General features: G+C 33.5%; 1 protein-coding gene across 1 annotated transcript in view; it reads right to left on the bottom strand.

The window, feature by feature from the left end:
* The window catches only part of LOC136838639 (glutamate receptor 1-like), a 527,409-nt gene extending 507,608 nt beyond the window's left edge, over nucleotides 1-19,801 (bottom strand). The window contains exon 1 of the mRNA XM_067103948.1: nucleotides 18,940-19,801. Coding sequence (XP_066960049.1) covers nucleotides 18,940-19,042 — 103 coding nt within the window. The 5' untranslated portion in view covers nucleotides 19,043-19,801. The remainder of the gene's footprint in view (nucleotides 1-18,939) is intronic.
* Between the last annotated feature and the right edge of the window lie 673 nt (nucleotides 19,802-20,474).

The raw sequence follows: 20,474 nt of genomic DNA, 5'->3' as shown, positions 1-20,474 counted from the left end.
GCTCTTCTGCGCAAAGAAAGAATGTTCTTTCACCTCAATTTCTTCTTGGCTTTTACGCTCAACAGCTCTTTGATTTTATACTACTATATATGTGCATGTATTGCATAGCTTACATGCACCTTTTCCATAAACAGATAACATGCCACGATTTTGACATTTCAGTATTTACGTGTCATCTAATCGCCATTATCCTTTTGTCTGTGTTCACCTGTTTTTGTTTTATGACAATATTGTAACTGCCAATTAAAAATATTTAATACGTATATATGTATGTGGTATGTGTGTATGTATATATATATATATATATATATATATATATATATATATATATATATATATATATATATATATATACATATACATACATATATATATATACACACACACACACACACACACATATATATATATATACATATATATATATATATATATATATATATATATATATATATATATATATATATATATATACATATATGCACACACATATATATAGTATATACACACACACACACACACACATACACACATATATATATATATATATATATATATATATATATATATATATATATATATATATATATTTATGTTTTCGTGAAAATGAGGTCACTTTGTTCTGTAGTCTCCCAGTCTCACGATCTTGGAATCTGTTATTTTTCGGCGGGCCTGTAATTTTTATATATTAGTAAAGACTGAATATATATATATATATATATATATATATATATATATATATATATATATATATATATATATATATATATATATATATATCGTATTGTTCTTCAACCTCCCGGCATTGGAATCAGTTCGCTTTTCGGCAGCAGGTAATTTATTTACATTGGCAAATAAAGAACACGAGAAAAACATTACGAAAGGGAAGGAACGGTCCCCTGGTAGAGATTTCTTAGTAAAATGCATAAGCAAGATTCTTGCCAAGTCAGCGCATCTTCTACCCCAGCGGTTTAGCAAAGGATTTTTCCGTTGGACACTGACACATTGCCCTTCATGGCACGGCATTCTCTCTGAAATGGAGGATCTAAGAGTCGATAAAAAGATTGCAGATAGTGAAGTAAATCGAACCATTTGGTCAGTGACAGCCAATCTGTATTAAAACCCCCACGAGTTTTCGAAACACCCGAAATGATAACGCAAGGTGGACGCCAGTAAGTTATGTATTAAACAAGCGTGCTCATTTCGTTAAAAAAACAAAATTACAGTAAAATTTTTAGTTTGCAGCTTCATCGTGCAGTAAAATAATAAATGCATGTTATACTGAAGTTCTGTGCTTCCTGAATGATATAAAAAATGTAGATAGAAAAATTTAACTAAAAGTAAAAATAATCTTTTTTATTGGCCTTTTCTAAAAGTGAAGAATATTAGAAGTAGAATAGGTGAAATTGATTTTAAATATATGCAAATGGATAACATTACCATTAGATTACGTTGATGTGCTTTGCCATGTATGGTGGTATACGCTGGGCTAAATATCTTGGGAATGGTAATTTATAGAAGTTTTGCATGATGGAAAAAAAGTAATATTTCTACATTACTTTAATCATTTTAACTGCAAGAAAATTCTTATGGCTAAATATTGGCTCACATCAACTCATCATTTCAACATTTTAGTTGTAGTTCTGCTTTTCTGAACCTACCCTCGTAAATTAGTGAAACTCATCTTTTATAAAACACCAAAGGGAGTATTCCAACATGAAAACGAACGTTATACAGGAATATATCGATAACAAATTTCTTATAAGGATTCACATTTTTTCCTTTTTTAGACGGAAATAGAAGGCACAAATAGCTTCAAACTATAAACCTCTGGAAATGCAATTATTCCTAGTATTTGTAGTTACAAAAGTAATATATCTGTGGTTATTTATTATCAGCGAATTTCTTTTTGGTTTACAGCGAACTGCATAAAATATTTGTGTTCAGCAAATTTCAGTTCTTCATTTTATCTACTAAATGTGTTGTTTTGCATTTTTGGACCCACTGCAGTGCATTATAAATAAGCAGGCTGAAAATGACACCACATTTAGTATCCTGGCTTAAAACCTAACTTTAAGGGACCATACGAAGAGAAATAAAGTTAAGCTCTAACGTCGTTAGTGAGAGATGGATAGACATTGTGTTTTACACAGTAGGCTATTTTCATTAAGAGAAACGTGCACAAAGGAAAGAGCATGTATTAAAAATATTACGTAAGTGTGTATTTTACTTCCCGTGCTTAAAGCCGAGGTTATCTTAAAGTTATACACAATGTCTTTAATTCTTTTTACTGTAAGTTAACTAACGGAGCATCTACGCCATTTAACTGGTTCAGAAAAAAAACGTTTTGCTATAGTTTTTTTTTTTTTTTTGCCAGCTCTCAAAACTAGATTGATTTTTTCAGCCTAGAGAACCAGGTCGCTTTTCTTTACTTTCTTTACTTTCTTTACAGATATGCTGTACTTTCACGTGCATGTTCATGTATATACATACTTGTATAGTTACTGTGTATTTTTGAACTTAATGCATGTAGTAGTGACGTTGATAAATCAAATGAGGTAATTTCTTGTTTTTTCAACTATGTTAATGTAAAAGCATGTTTCTGAAGGTTTTAACCTCGGCGACGTTTGTCTATGAACCGTAGATTCGGTCCATTATTGAAATTCAGTCTGTGCTAATGATGTAAGCATATTCATATTATTTTCTGTTATATACTAAATACTGTATATATTTTTGGCCAGATTATTCTTGAAATGTAATGTATGTTTCTCCTGTGCCAACGTAACAGGTATCGTCACTGAAACCTTTTTCTCCGTCCTTTCTTCCATCGAGTTTCCTCGTTAGTATCTCCTCCATCTTCCTGGAATCTTTACCCTAGTGACATTTACAGCCTTCTGTATAAAGTTCCCTTCTGGTCTGAGCCCTTACATTCTGGCCTCAAATACCTGGCATTTGTAACAGAGGACACCGTTACGTCTTGTTCAAGACCTTATGGATCATGTTCTCTCTCTCTCTCTCTCTCTCTCTCTCTCTCTCTCTCTCTCTCTCTCTCTCTCTCTCTCTCTCTCTCTGGCATTGTTTGCTGGGCTTCCATGATTTAGGATGTTGATTTCAAATACAAAAAGCATAATGTATTCGAATCGGAATTAGAAAGAAAAGATATGGGTACATTCAGTAAAAATCTAATATGCCACAGTATGCTCAAGTATTGGATGTTGTGTTTGGTTGTAAGTCGACTGTTGTTGGCTGCAGCAGAGAGAGAGAGAGAGAGAGAGAGAGAGAGAGAGAGAGAGTAAACACCGACGTGAGTGGTAACTTCCCCCCTCTAAACGTAAACCATCCATCTAATAATAATAAAAAAGAAACTAAAGCAGGATGTCTTCGACAGGGTAATTCCCACCTCACTCCACCGAGCTGAAACCATTTGCGAGATATTTTCGAGATGTATATTCTCTCTCTCTCTCTCTCTCTCTCTCTCTCTCTCTCTCTCTCTCTCTCTCTCTCTGCGATGCGACTTACGGAGTATAGCTCGCGGCTAGCCATTTCATTATTGTTCATTGTAGGAAGCTATTTTTATGCTCTTGCTGTCGGACAAGTTACACAAGGATTCTTATTGTTTTTAAAATGAAGGCTGCTTCTTTCCGCTCATGTTTTCGCCTCAGGGTTATTAGGGGTCATTTTACTCTTTGCATTTCATTTCATAACTTTTTGACTTTCCATTCTAAACCTTCTCTTGCCTTTGCACCTTGACAAAGGTTCTCTGTATTTGAAGTGAATGCTAAGATTAGTTTTTCTTCAAATACCATCTTCCCCCGAGTTATAAGGAACGTCAAGGTCCAGTGGTTATGCCGATGACCATTGATGTTGTGATTCGGTTACGCATAGAGAAATGAACAAGGACATCCTTAAAAGAAAAACGTAATAAATATTATATTTTTAAATTCTTATCTGTCGTATAAAATTTAATGCAAACTACACCAGTGATGCAATTTTAAATGATGAATGAAGCATTATTTAAAAGGGTAGCGAATTGATAGGGACTCAAAACAGTGTTTACTGAACGGATTTATATTTAGAGTTGGCTGTAGATTTTTAACAAGGGAAAAGCTGTTTGGAAGTAATAACCGCTAGAAAATTTACACACATGCGTATTGAATCTGAAATTGCTTCTAATAACCAGTGAACGCTGTAATTTTTAATGTTCAAAGTTGTAAATGTTTTTATTAAACTGCTTTGGAATCAGAGAAAGTTTTATTGGCTTGACCAGAGGAAGAGGCGTTTATTTGACCTGGTATTTATAAAAAAAAAAAGATTGTTTATCCAAATTAACATCGTTACCACTCAGGCACTTTCTTGAATGGGGCAGGTTTTTGTATACCTTTTGGGTATGTTTAGATAAGGTAAAATATAGTACTTTCATTTCATTCTTTAAATTGATCTGCACCATTTAGATTGTTTTTAATAGATTTCACCATTTGGAAACGTCCTCTTGTATAAAGTATCATAAATTTAAATGGATTAGGTTGAATAAAACATTAAAAACTAAATTTACAACAACAATTTACCTCTAAAATTCCGCCCTTTAACTTAATTATAAGTTTTTCGTCGATAAGTAGATTGAGGATTTGGTTTAGAAAATTCATATTCAATAGAATATTCTCTTGGCTGTAACTTACTTTGAAAAAAGGTACGATCAGAAATAATGTTAACTAGAATAGCCGCAGTACTTCCTCTGTGATAGGAAATTACTACTTCAATTTGTGACAGAAACCTTGTCAGATGTTATGTTTTACATACAGCGGCATCAACAACCTAGGTGTTGTGGCGCCAGTTTTAGTAGTCATAAATCAATCAGTCTTTACTTACAATGTGTAGACAGATAGCTAGAAACACCGACAACACAGTAACTGTTCCTGTACCCTTATTCTCGTGTTGCAAATGTTTTGTACACATGCATTGTTCACTTCTCTATCCAGCAATTTTTTTTTTAGCTTCTTTCACGTCAATCCTCCTAACATTTCCGATTCATGTATCTTTTTCACAAAATTATCTTCTTACGTTGTTCACACGTGGATGAACCATTTCAAAAGACTCTGATCAGTCATTTCACCTACGCAAACTTTAACACTTCCTGTCTCTATTTCTCATCCTTGCAGTTCTTCTTACACCAGGTATGCTATGCAGATATTTATTTAAAAAAAAAACCTGTAAGGTTTTTAATTCGCATTCAGCATACACAATTCACTTCCATAAAGGACAGTTTGCATAACAGTTCCTTTATGCATAACAGCCCTGGCTTCGTAGACAGTCCAGGTCTCTTCCCAGCCTTTGCGCACACACTGCTACCTTCCCTGCTTTACCTATTCTGTGACGCGTTTCCTTTCTCCTCCTACCATCATTCATTATGCTTAATCCAAGATACACGTAAGAATCTGTTCCCATGATTCTTTAACCAGTATTCTAACTCTTAATTCTTCACATTCCTGGTTTCCATGTACACTCGTAACCTTGCTCTTGCTCGTATTTATTCTCGACTCTCTCTTCTTGCAAAATCTCCCAAAATCTTTTACTGCTTGTTGAAGTTCGCGTTCATTATCCCAAATAAGCACTCCACCATCTGCAAGTATTAGACATTCCCACACCCCATACTTAAAGATAATGAATGCCCTTTGAGACAAAACAACCTGAACTGGGCCACATTTTACCACAAACCGGGCACTCTTCCATCTGCTTTGTATAACGCTCTACTCTCTCTTCATGATAACTTATAATGGATCTCAACAACTCATATAAACTATACATCCTCAACATGCTCCACATTGCCTCTCCATCAACTCTGTCATAAGCTTTTTCTGGGTGCTTTTGTACAATATAAATGTATTTTTTTTTCTGCCCCATAATTGTTCCTTAACGAACACTGCATCTTTAGGCCGCTTGCTATGTTACGGGTATACCTAGTGATGTTGTATCCCAATAACTCCTACTGTATCCTCGTTACTCTTATGAAAAGAGCTCTTCGTCTCACTTATTCCTTTAGAACTTTCCTCTCATTCAGACATACTTTACCAGTCCTGGTTTTAGTCACACTGCCTATCATCACGCGCTGCGTCATTTCACCTGTAATCCGATCAACTCGTGTCTCCATTCAACAGCCACTTAATTGCCACCCTCATGTCGACTTCCGCACGCACATGTATGCTTAGACTAGCCTTTTGCGTGGCTTTTCCCACTCTTGTGTCATTCAGCTCAGCCTTCTGTACTCCTCAGATATTCAAAGTGCTCGTTCCATCAGCCCAAGACTGCACTCTCTTCAGACAGTCTCTCACCATCTGCATCTTTTATTCTTAATTCTCTCATTTTGTTTCTCAAGCATTCACTTCATGGTAGGGCATCTGTTTTTCTGTCGCTGTTTTTTTATTTTCTCCGGTCACACTCTAACGAAGGCGCACTTTGAAGTTCATACGCACCATCTCCTCTGTTTTTATTGTATGCCTTCTTTTTCTCTTTCACTTGCTGTTTAAGTACCCTTTCTGGCCTCCTTTGTATATGTACCAAATTGATAAAATGCTTTATTAGACATTTCATTTTTTCTTCTTATCATCCTGCAACCACAAACGCCTCTTGTATATACAATAGGGATGAAATAATGTGTGTGTATAATATATATATATATATATATATATATATATATATATATATATATATATATATATATATATATATATATATATATATATATATATATATATATATATATATATATATCCCACAGAAACCTTTGATCGTCTTGTCTGTTACATTTTTAATATTGCATACATTAATATCTCGAGGATTTAAGTATGAATGACAAGTAAATGAAAACTTTCTTCTTTTCGTGACTGTTTTTTAACCTTCACTGTCTTTATTGGAATAAGGTAGTCTTAACAAGTCATCTATGCATGTCCTAAGAGTAAGTGTAAATCGAGAAATTAGGAGTCCTTGGGGATACTGAAAGTGCATGCAACGCTGATTATAGTAAACAGTTTGTATATGTACTAATTTTGTTTGTAATAACGGCCTTCATTAATAACCAGTTAGTTTTGGAATGTATTATTTTTATTATTGTTATTAATATGTAAAGTTTCGTGTAAAACAATGACATAGAAATAAGCTTCTTGTGACTGCACTACCCACAAGTAGGAGAAGTGAAAACCAGACTGAAAAAGACTATGATAATAAATAGAATATAGAAGAATTAAACAGCGCAGGTAAATATATAAATTATAAACAAAAGTAGACGCGTAGTTGTACATTTTGTTAAGGATAAATTATCACTAACAGTAAGAGGAAGACTGTTCCAAAGTTCTAAAGCAATGCGAATGGTAGGCATCATGACTTTGGCACAAGGACCTTTTGGCACTTCAAAAGAAGTGCACCCACAAATTTTAGAAACTAGACACTAATGGCGAGAAGAGAGGTTTCCTGTCGAAATATTAATTATGATGATATCGGAAGAGGGTCTAAATTATACCTGCCATTGTTGAGAGAAACGTAAGCCTACCAATAGAACAGTTTTTTAAAGGAGATAGATCTGGAGAAGGTGATGGCACTTAGAAAGAATAATATTCCAGCATGGACAAAGCAGTGGGAGCAAGTGTGTCATTAGCAGCATTATCCTTTGCAGATACAGGAAGACTTAAAAAGAATACTCGACTCTGTGGCATGTTATGTCGTGCAAAAGATATCCTGGAGCCGAAGGTTACACGTTATTACTAAAATATGCAGAATAAGCAGGTGATATGTTAGCGATCACAGTTAATAAAATTAAAGCTTTCATATACGGAAAGATAATCAATATCTTCTACCAGGGTAGATAGAGATGCGCGGAGTATTTCCTTTATGTATGTATGCAAGCACATAAATACAGTGTTTTATTTCGTTATTTGAGGTGTCTTTTTTGTTAAAAAAATTTTGTAAAATATTAAAAAATAAGAGAATTAACATTTGATTAATAAGCAAATTAATACACACAGGAATAGTTTTATGAGCGTATCAGTAATCGGTAAAGCTGTGCTAGAGTGTAAAATACAATGCGCAGTAAAAATAGTATTATTAATGCGGGATCTGGTGCGCGCACGCATTCACACGCATAAGGTGCTCCACACGCCTGCAGAGAAAGCGTGTTACAAACACGTCGAAACCGCCTAAACACTATGACGATTACCTTTCATCTGACAGGCGGTCTCAAGTTTCCAGGAGATCATAGCCTCTCTCTCTCTCTCTCTCTCTCTCTCTCTCTCTCTCTCTCTCTCTCTCTCTCTCTCTATATATATATATATATATATATATATATATATATATATATATATATATATATATATATATATATATATATATATATATGTTCTATATGTATTATATTGTAAATATTGACACACACACACACACACACACTGTTCTGGCAGGCTGTGATTACTTCATTGTAAATGTTGAAAACTTAGGAATCTATTTCACTGATTTGAAAATGAACTAGGAAATTAAATTTTTCTCGAAATAGACATACATGGGTGAGAATATATATAAATATGGGAGGCTGGAAATGATATGGGAAAACTTAGAGTCACTCTGAGTTACACTGCGTTGGAAGCAATGATGATTGTGTGTGTGTATATATGATATATATATATATATATATATATATATATATATATATATATTATTTATATATGTATATATATGTATATATATATATATATATATATATATATATATATATATATATATATATATATATATATATATATATATATATATAATGTGCATAATTTGTTCAATGTTTTACACCAGCCTGGACTTCGCCACTGTAAATGTTGACTGCAACCTTTTCGATTGAACCTAAAATGTTCGATTATTTCGAAAAGAAATATCGCCAAAATGACAAAATGCATGCATTTGCTACACAGTTTGTTTACATTTTGCCTCGGAGAGCGTCCGGTACACATCAACTTTCCGAATAATTTGCCTATGATGTGGTACTGCGATGGAACTCTCTTTCATCCTGGGGTCATTAATATATTGCACTTTCTATTTTATGGAAAAAAAAAAAATACTTTAGGTTCATCTCTAAAGCTTGCTGGAGAAAATATAGTGAAGTAAATTGATTTACTGTGATCAGCAATTTTTTTTTATTGCAAGTACATTTTACTCTGTTCAGTTACTATCAATTTTAATATTCTTGAATTGATAGATGCCTTCCTTTATTGTCATTAGCGTAAAACTTGAAGAATGTGGGGATAAGACATGATGCTATGAAGTATCGACCCCCTCTCTCTCTCTCTCTCTCTCTCTCTCTCTCTCTCTCTCTCTCTCTCTCTCTCTCTCTTAATTCTACAGTCTATACTTCGATTTTATATTTATAACTAGTTTTATTATGACAACAAGAAGTTTTTCCACTGTCATCTCATTCCATGGAATTTATTAATTTGTGTTTGACGAAGCAGGACGTGTTAAACGAGTTTGTAATAGTCAGGTCAGTTCTTTATTACTTCGTAGCTATATTGAAATGACTTACTTTTGTTATGAATTGCAGTTGTCATTCACAGAATTTTCCCCATTACGTCCGTGGTTGTACGTGAACTGTCTATGGATATTTACATGTTTGGTACTGTCCGTTGAGTTATCACTTTTGCTCTTTCTTTTGAACGTCGAAAGTTATTTAAGGGCATACGATAATGATTGAGGGATAAACTCAAAGAGCCCATATTTTAGCGAACTACTGTTTTGTCCTCATTAGTATTCAATTATGCTCGGCTCAATTTACGACGGTAGATCTTATCACTAAAATATTTTGCAATGACATTTTTTATAGTTTTAGGAAATTCACATTTCCCAAGAATTCGCAATGGCATTTAATTAAAAGTAAATACTGTAGAATGATTCCCCTGAATACTGAAGTAGTTCGCGATTTACTCGGAACGCAAGAGAAAGGAAGAACAACTCAAGAAGAATATAAAAAATACTGAGTGACTGGATGGAGAAAATGGTCAACACCTTTATGTTGCGAATGAAATTTATGATACTTGATCAGCAGTGGGAACTTGGGGAAGGACATATATCTCGCAAAGCCTTTCCCCTTCCCTTTTTTTGTGATGAGATTTAGCCAAAGTGCCGATGATCGCCACCAAATAGTGTGTTGAGCTTGATATACGTACGCACGGAACAGTCGAAACTCACAGAGGCACGCCTACGCTGAGAGTAAGCTGTGCTGTGATCGGTCTGGACAGTTTATGGATTTTTGATTGTCAGTGAACAATCCCTCCGTGGCCCTCTGTAGGTGGGTAGGTTTCTCATAAGGGGGAATGGACAGGTCTGAAACGAATTATATGTATGACTGAGCCTACCCTTATGAGTGTTGCATGTCATTTAGTAAATTAATATCCATGGGTTATTTTTCTGATGTAAAAAAAAATTGTTGTTTCTTTCCTTGATAAATTCGGGGCCTCTCGGCATATGTGTACCAGAATGAGGCATTGCATCGCCCACATGATTGGACAGTTTGCCGTGAGCATTGTCTCAAGGATCGCGTTTTGTCTACGCGCACTTGTACATAGCAGTATATTGTTCTCACTTGTAATAATAAAGAAAAACCACACACGAATTTAATTTCTGTCGACCAACTCAAATCTTATGTATTCATATATATATATATATATATATATATATATATATATATATATATATATATATATATATATATGTATGTATGTATGTATGTATATATATATGTATGTATGTATGTATGTATCTAACTGTGTATATAAGCTGTGATAATGCTCATTTTGATAACAGATATTTATTCTGTGAATTTCAGACGTTTAGCTACATTTTGGTAGAATTTTCCCATATTTTAATTTAAACTTCGTTTAAAATGAAATTAGTGAAATAAACCACATGTCTTTTATGAAAAGCTAAAGAGAAGTGAATTGAGCGAATAATTTATCATATTTTTCTTGGTGAACTTATATGAACAGCAATTCGTTTTCAGTTATTGCTATGTAAAATAATTTTTTAAAGTGAACGTTTTGGTATGAACTCATATGCAACTTACATCTTGAAATATGGAAGTCCTTGAAAAATGTTTGCATTTTGTTGAGTTGAAAAGTTGGTTTTAATTTGTTGCCTTGCTATGAAAGTTGCGTTTTGCTACATTTGCTCGTCCACAGTCCACAAAAAATTACATTTTTTGTTGCCAATATATGTCTGATTTCCATATGAAGTAAAGATAACTCATATTTCTAACAAATTTGATTGACGGATTCGTTTGTTATGTCTGACATTGTCTGATTAAGGTCAACGACGCCGTTGTCTTTAATTGAGCTGTAATTTCGTCGAGGTCTTTCGACTAGCCAGGTACCTCCGCCTACTATGTAATGTAAACCTGTATTTGCAGTCATTTTTATGCTGGGCATAAGCGTAACCAAATATCTGTAACTTATCTGGTTAATGTATTCTTCTCTTGTTAGAAGTATTATACAATAATTAATTTACATTAGGCAATACAGCAGATATAAAATAGGTCTGGATAGAATCCTTAGGTATTATTCCAAATGTTTTAGAAACTATTTTGATTGACAGGAGTTATATGACAGGTCGATATCTGTAATTGCATCGCTACTGATAATCCGCATAGAAGTGTCCATAAACTACCAAGTTACAGACTAATCGATTTTTAGCATAAGTTATGGAGGTAAAGTGCCTAATCAGTACATTCAGAATTAACTGTATTTGTTGCATTAAGAATGTAACTGGATCTGATTTATATATATATATATATATATATATATATATATATATATATATATATATATATATATATATATATATATATATATATATATATATATATATATATATATATATATATATATATATATATATATATAGATGTATAGATGTATAATTTGTCAATAAGTTGAGTCTTCGACAGAGTTTCAAAATATCTGCAAACCGCAGAGTACTGTTTCGCCGGTGTGGTGGCAGTAAAGATATGTGACATACGATGACAACCCTTCTTTGTATGCTGATGCAGTGCATAATTAGAATGAGGAAGGCTATCACTTCCGGAAGTCAAAACCTTCAAGAGGAAACTGCTGTTAGTTGCTCAATGGGACGTTAATCGCAACCATGCGATAACTGAGGGCTTGTTTTGCGGGTCGCACATGTAAGTACTGGATAGGCCCAACGTTGCTCGCTTGCCGTAATAAAACCATCAGACGCCATCAGCGAATCATCAGGCGTGAGACTAGCATCTGCATCTCATGAATACTTGCTAAAGATTGCCATCTTTTATCGCTGTCTCCTTAGTGGTCACTATCAGGTTGAAGCCATGTGGCCAGTAATTAACGGACATGTAAGGAAAGCTTGTAGCTGTGGTGCTTTTCAGTAACCTATGGAGCAGGCATATGGCTAGCAACCTCACGCGATAAGTGCCTGCTGAAATCAAGAATGGATAAACCTTCTAGTACCACCCCTTTTAAGGATAATAAGGCATGTGGTGTTTATATATATACATTATATATATATATTATATATATATATATATATATATATATATATATATATATATATATATATATATATATAATGTATATGTAGTGTGTGTGCAAGTGGCCTTTAATTGGTATGGAATACAAGTGCACAGTGTCTCAAGATAAAAGAGCACGTAGTTTAGGGTTATGAATCCTATGGAGGAAGGAAATCCTCATGCAGTCCCACACCCTGCAGTCTTTTAAAAAAAATCTGTGGAAAATGTATTGCTTATTAAATGCAAATGGGTGTTGGTACCACTAGAAAAGAGGCGAGTCATTGAATAGGCGTAGTAAGGAAGGTAGAATGACGAATGCAACCGTACAGAGGCAAATATTGTGATGTAGTAAGAGGTTGTCGAGCCAGTTTTCCATTAGGGAAGAGAAGAATGTTTGTTGAATGTCACCAAGAAATAAAGAATTAGCAAGTGTTGAAATTAACTGTTTTTGCAGCATATGTTAAATAAGAAGGGCTGAAATGGTAATGCATGCGAAAATATCAAGTGATAAATGTTTTGATCAGCTAAATAGTCACCAAGACATTATTGAGATGTGGAGACATGTACAGTTTGAAAGTATTAGGAGGAGGGTGTGGAGAAAGGTATAGAACGAGTTAGTGCATTGTGGTAGAGATTATGGAACAATATGGCCGCCATATCCAGGATGTGCTGATGTTCTAAAAGCTTTTTTTTCCATACTGGGATCATTGCAGGCTCATTTGTTAAGTGATAATTGTAGCCATGTCTGTTTTCACGATTTGTTTTGAAAACACCTCCTGCTAAGGTAAGCAAATTGCTGTATATGTATGTTTGTGTGTGTGTGTATATATATATATATATATATATATATATATATATATATATATATATATATATATATATATATATATATATATATACATATACATATGTGTGTGTGTGTGTGTAAACATTGGTTTGTATATATCTATATATATATATGTGTGTGTGTGTTTGTATATATCTATATATATATATATACACATATATATACACACATATATGTATGTATATATATTTAATATAATATATTGCTGCATGTGCGTGTTGAAAGGGTTTACATAGTTGAGGTGACCGTTTTATTATTTTGAGGTGGTTAATTTATGCTCAATGAATGAAAAAAATGGATGAAATGGTGTATAATTTATAATTCCTAGAGGAGGAGAAGACCAAGACTAAGTAAATGTTGATTTGGCGACTTAGCAGAAGTTTTAGACCGTAACAGGCCCAAATTCCTTGAAGTGGTAACCGAGAACGTCGTTGCACTAATTTTGTCAGAGAAATCAAGGTGCTACTGACTGGGAACCGTTTACTTAAGTTTAGGAAGCGGTTTAGAATGTATGGGAAGTATATACTGCTTGGTACCAGTGAGACGTTGCATTCTCACAAGGGCTGCTTTGAAATCTTTAACTTGGGAGTCGCTTCGATCATTCCTTCCTGCTGTCCTCTTCAAAATTGTGAAATATTTTACTTTCCTCACGTTCCGTCTTCGTATAACTTGGGAGAAAAGGCTTAGTTGCTTGTGACCTATCTTCCAAAATAATTTAGATGATTGTTTTCAATTTCCTGGCTTTTAATACAATAAACAATTTTCACATCGCCATGGTGAAGTTTTATGAAAAGAATTTCGCCTCTCTTTTTTGGCGTTCCGTCAAAAGTTATTTATTTATTTATATATTTATTTATTGTTTCTCTCCTTCTGTAAACATAAAGGTTAGCATCATATCTTGTGTACAAGTTTTTTTTTTTTTTGGCATTCGGTTATATTAGCGAGGCGCATCCTGTTGGTGATGATTTGCGTATGCGCAAAGTTTAAACCCTGTATATCATAATGAATAAATAAGTCCTAGATGTAAATAAACTTAATTGAATTATAATACTGCTTCGATACGACAATATCTCGAGTTTTACCCTTAATACAATATTAGAAACTCGATGTCAGGATGCCTAACTTGAGTGCAGTTTTTATTTATTTTTATGTGTATTTATTTAATTATTTAATTCCTTTTCTTTTTAGATATTCTAGATACGGTTTATCAGCGGCGAGAAGATAAAGTTCTGTCCATTTTGTTAGTGTATGTGGGTGGTGGTACGTGGGAAATCCCTGGGGTATTTGGTTATCGGTCCAACAAGGTATACAATTTGCAAACAGGTCTTATCAGGCCAGGCACAAAAATATATCTCACTGCGGAGACAGAGTGAATCTTCGTGGCTTTCATTCGATAGTTGCGTATCAGGAGCTGTCTCTCTCTCTTCGATTTGTTTCTTTGAATAATACAGTTATTGTTTAAACAATATTGTGTATTCCAAATATGTTTCTCCGTTAGAGTTTTGTTTCAAAGATATGAGTCATGTCTGTTATAAGTTGGTAAAAGAAATGCAGATGATTCTAGATAACAGATGACATAGGTTTTTTTATTTATCTTTTCTTAATAATGATGGCTTTTAGCATAAGAAATAATATACTTCTTATATACGGATGCATTGGTTTCTGGTTGCAGCTTTATTTCTGTAATTCTGTTCACTTTACTTCTACAAAGAAACTGGTGATAAAATCATGGCGCTTCCGTTCCCTTTTCTAAGCAACCATTCGTCGTCAAGTTTTTATTTGGATTTTTATGTGTGTTATTGAGAGAACCTGATAACGTTCAAGATATTTTGATATTCCAAGAAACACTAAACGGAAGAGAATTATGTACGATATGGTTTCTCGTGAGAGAAATAATCCACAAAGAACTAAAATAAAATAAAAGAATTATCTTTGAAAATCGTATTGTTTATATAAGAAAATTACACTGGTAATTAATTACTAGTTAGTTGAGTACCTCCGAAGAGACGCGATAGAAGTTACACCAAAAGCGCCGTGCGAAAGTCGGTACATTTATCTCATTAATGAGTGGTTTAATAAGTGAAGGAATTATTCAATGGAGTCCTTTGAACACCCTCGAAACACTGGTCTTTAAATGAATCTCCATAAATGAAAAAATGTGGAAAGTTGAGAGAAAGTGTCTGTGAAGCACCTGCGGAGTAAGAAGAATGGATAGAGTTTCCAATGCGAAAATCTGAGGAAGAACTGACAAGAAAATACTTGCAGATTGAATAAGGAGGGAACGAAATATATATTTTACAATACACATTGTGTATCCGAATGAATAATAAAATTATTAGTATTTATTTCTGATCTCTTAGTAAATATATAGATGGATATTGTGTTGTGTGTGTGTGTGTGTGTGTGTGTGTATGCAAGTGTGTGATAAGTGTATCACGCGTGTGTGTCCTACGATACGCTGTCTTGTCATCTTGATATTTATAAAAACAAATAAATAGAATTATTTCTAAGAAGTAAATCTCTTGAAAGTGTATGCATACAGAAATATGTAAATGGAAATATAAATGAACAGGTCTCAGTTATAAGTCTAGAATGGTTACTTGAAAATCACTAGTATGTGAAGGTTTATTTTCCCATGGAAGTATTGAATTTTATACAAACACTTTTGTCTGAAAGACCAATTTCACAGTTGCCTCCAATGTCAGTGTGACCAGGGACTATGCTTTCTGTTTTGTGTTAGTGTTTCTTGTCATTAATAGTATCGACTAAGAGGCTTATATATAAGACACAAATTAATTAGAAGTTGATGTTCATTCAGTAGTCATTTGTTGTCCAACCACATGATTTTATCACATTTAAATGACAGAATTACAGGGAAGAAAGTGGATGTGTATCCCAAACAACATTTCTTTCCCATTCGTTTTCAGATGTGACTTGAGAAGAATTTGAATGGTAAGGAAGCTGGTAGGTTGCTAATGGAAGCAAGATTCAGGGACTAACATCTAGATAAGACATTCAAGATTCTTAATATCTAATGAGAATTTTAATTTAGTAAGTAGCAGATATGAATATAGATGCAGAGAAAAATGTTTAAAATTTTAATTCTCTGTTAATGAATCTGGGACGTTGAAAAAGAAAAAACTGGCTGGAAAGTTAGCGAGAGAGCTGGAGTGATTCGATTTGAATATGATTTATTAACATTCTCTTTCTTTCTCTACCTATCATTTTTAAAGGAGGGGAGGGTGAATTAAACCTGTTAAAAGTTTCGCCTTCTCTGAGTAGCCGAGCGTATGTACTGTCGTGTGGGCGTGCGCAAACGATTAAATTTTTTTTCTTAGTTACTTCCAGATCTATTAATATCTTTCTTTATTAGGTAGATAAAAATTATCGTCAGCATATATATATATATATATATATATATATATATATATATATATATATATATATATATATATATATATATATATATAATAGATAGGTATGTATGGATGAAAGAACGAAAAAATTCGGACGCCTGTGTCAGGATTCAGACCTGCACCCGAAATGTCAGGGTGAGGTTACCCTGAATCACTCGACCGCGAAGAAGCATATAAGTCTATTCCAGCTCATATATACACATTTCAGTCAAATTCAGAAAGATGTTTTCTAAAAGTTGAATAGTTTCAACTTCACCACCATAGCGCAATGTTTAATTATTTAGTACTTTGTAGACTGAAAAATTTACAAGCATACAGAATCTAGTGATCCATTTTGCCAGATATATATCTATATGTGTGTAATAGCCACGAAGAGCTATTAAGTTATCGATTTTCTCATATTCTTTGAATACGCTTGCCGCTAAATATATGTTTTTGTGTCTGTGTGGCATAGGGATGTGGCGACCTATGTAGGGTCTAGTCAGTGAAAGTGGTGTTGCTCACAGTTCATGTTTGCTTGGCCTGTAGATCCTTCTCGGCATACCGCCCACAAGTCCACCCATCTGTAATTGGGCATTAGGGTTCAATGGGGTCAAGTAAAAGGCCGTGAAGCTCTCACCTTCCGACATCACCTGCAGCCCTTACAAACAGAAATAGGGCATATGCATATATATATATATATATATATATATATATATATATATATATATATATATATATATATATATATATATACACATACATACACATACATTTTATATATACATATATATATATATATATATACTGTATATATATGTATGTATGTGTATAATATAGATGTCATAATAAGCTCTTGTTTAAATCTCATATATTCCAAATAGGTATCTTGGAAACCTTACATAAATCAAAAGAATCGATATTGGAATTTGCGTCGTCTGGCCCAAAAAACACGGAAGACACAATCGAACGAGAAATACGCATTGATACTTTCATCAGGGTAGTCGACCGAGGCCCGGTTTATAAGAACTTGTTCAACTAAGCGTAAAATTACATTACAACTCACCCTCTAAACGATTGGAGGGGGTGACTAGAGAGACACATTCTTATTGTCTCTGAAAGTTTAGGAGTTTTTCTTTCTATTTTTCGTGGTGGGTAGTTATTGTTCGAGTGGAAATTAGAGGGCGTAAAGAAGAGAACATTTATGCTGATATCGGAAATCAAATGCCATTGGAATGATTCAGCGTTTATTAGAATGTCTTGGAAGGTCGTTTGGTTCTCTTATTATTGATGTTTATGAGCAAGCTTTCACACCATAGAAGAGAATCCTTTGAAAAGAAATAAAAAAAAGATAAAAAATGGAAACTATAGGATGATTAATAACGATAAGGCATAATATATAATATACTTTATAAAGTCAATAACAGACAACAGTAGGTGCTGTTTGACATAAAATACATAAATAAAAACTAATCAATTGGCATATTAAGGGTTACTGCATTTGGTCTCACTCCGGCGTAACGTTTCTAAATAAGGTATCCGAGATGAACCAGAGGCGCAGTTTCCAGTGAAATAAACAAAACCTAGTAGAATGGGATGTTTAGTTTTCTGTTACCTTACGTTTTCTTTTTAATATAATTCTGTTTCCTAGAGCATATATCATTTAAGAAACCGTGAGAGGTAATATTCTGTTTTTCCACCATTTTCTATCATTATTTATCTTTATCTGTAGTAATATGTGTGGAAGCGCTACCCAGATTTGTTTGAGGAGGGCTGGTATAGTATGAGGAATTAAATTTTTTTTATAATATTGTTTTAATCCAGTAAAGGAAATGAAGACGAATACTTGGTGGAATTTCATTGGAGCATAATGTAAAATTTTATCATGGAGTACGAGCTGTTCCTTTTTGATTACGCAGAAAATCTGTTTTCGAATCAACGCTCTGTCACTTATTCCTAAGATCAAATGTTACAAGCTTACTTATAATATATATATATATATATATATATATATATATATATATATATATATATATATATATATATATATATATATATATATATTATATTTTATTATATTATATTGTTGGGTTGGCTTTGCATGCGTTGGAACACAATAAAAACAAATGACCTACCTAAGGGTATCATTTCTGCCTTGATTGTGGCTGACAGCAAGAAGAGGCTGCTAATCAAAGCTGCCGCCCTAGTCCATGGGCGCCCACACGTGTCAGTCTTCATCACGCCCGTGATCAGTGTTTGTTGTCTGTTAACGAATGCTATCTTGTCTGACAAAATTGACAGTGTTTTTTTGATAGAATTTTGAACTTCAAGAATATTTACTGTAAAAATAAACTTATTTCTCGTGATTCGTGATTGCTGATATTCTTGGGAGTTCAGATATTTATCCTTTTTTCCATTTCTTCTGGTGTAGGAATCTTAGCAGTCAGTTGGTTTGTAACCTCGTCAAAATTAACAACTTATATTTTTTTTATGAACGATGTCTTTAGAGCATGCCTTTTCGAAACCATTTCATAATTAACTGTGCTTTTATAAGGCATTTATAAGAGAGATTCTTTCTGTAAAGGATCGCGATCGTAGTAAAACTAGAAGTTAGAATGATGAATATTCATACTAGTAAAGAGTATGTATTTTTTATGATACAGTTTAAACGTAGTTTACGATCATCTTTATCTAACACTTTTTTTTTTTAGCTCACTAGAATGGAAGCGTTTGCGGTATTTTACGGTACGGTAAAATAAGGAATTTTACGTAAAGGATAAAGTTTCACAAACTGCTTTGCAATATTAACGTTTCTTCCAAATACATATAATGTTTTAGTTTTTATCAGTAAATGAGAGTGATTAGTCTTGTTGCACGTGTTAGAATTACGTATGCAGGTCGAATCTACTTCCCTAAGTGGAATCACCCTCCGAGCTCCGTAAATTGTATACAATGTTCTGAATGGTTGCAAACACTAGCCAACGTTACACCTCGCCAACGGTTGAGGTAGCACTGACAGATCCCTCCAGCTGGGTCACCTCCCTGTTACGCTAAGTTCCAACCGTGACTCTTTAACGAATGTCTGCCAGCCGTACGAGGCACCACCAGTTTCGATTGTAATGATTCTCATTAGGGCAAATCTTATGGTGGTAGATTGTAGTTTTGGCTATTGAATGGTTATGATTTATACTCCCTTCTTTCATATGCAACTTTCAATATATATGTCTGTCTATTAATTATTCCTCTTTTTACATTAGGTCGCCAAGATTGATTACTTTTTTAGATTTGTTAGTGGAAGTTTAGATTTAATTAACTTTTACTTAAAATTTCCTTTTTGCTTATTTATACGGAAAGTATATATATATATATATATATATATATATATATATATATATATATATATATATATATATATATATATATATATATGTGTGTGTGTGTGTGTGTGTGTGTGTGTGTGTTGTGTTTGTATAGGTATTTTTGTGTTGTGGATAAAATATGAAATTCTGAGTATTTTCCCAATTAAACAAAAGGAAGTTCTTGCTTCTAACAAATTAATTATAATAGCCAGTCACAGATTATTGTAGTGCCTAATTGTGTAAATTCAATCAAAATCTCCTAGTTTTAATAAGTGGCCACTTGAATCACAATTGTACATAGGGAACATTCA

The sequence above is a fragment of the Macrobrachium rosenbergii genome, chromosome 5, assembly GCF_040412425.1.
Source record: "Macrobrachium rosenbergii isolate ZJJX-2024 chromosome 5, ASM4041242v1, whole genome shotgun sequence".
NCBI lineage: Eukaryota > Metazoa > Arthropoda > Malacostraca > Decapoda > Palaemonidae > Macrobrachium > Macrobrachium rosenbergii.
The sequence above is the reverse complement of the archived record's forward strand: the minus strand, read 5'-3'. Positions and strand labels throughout refer to the sequence as shown.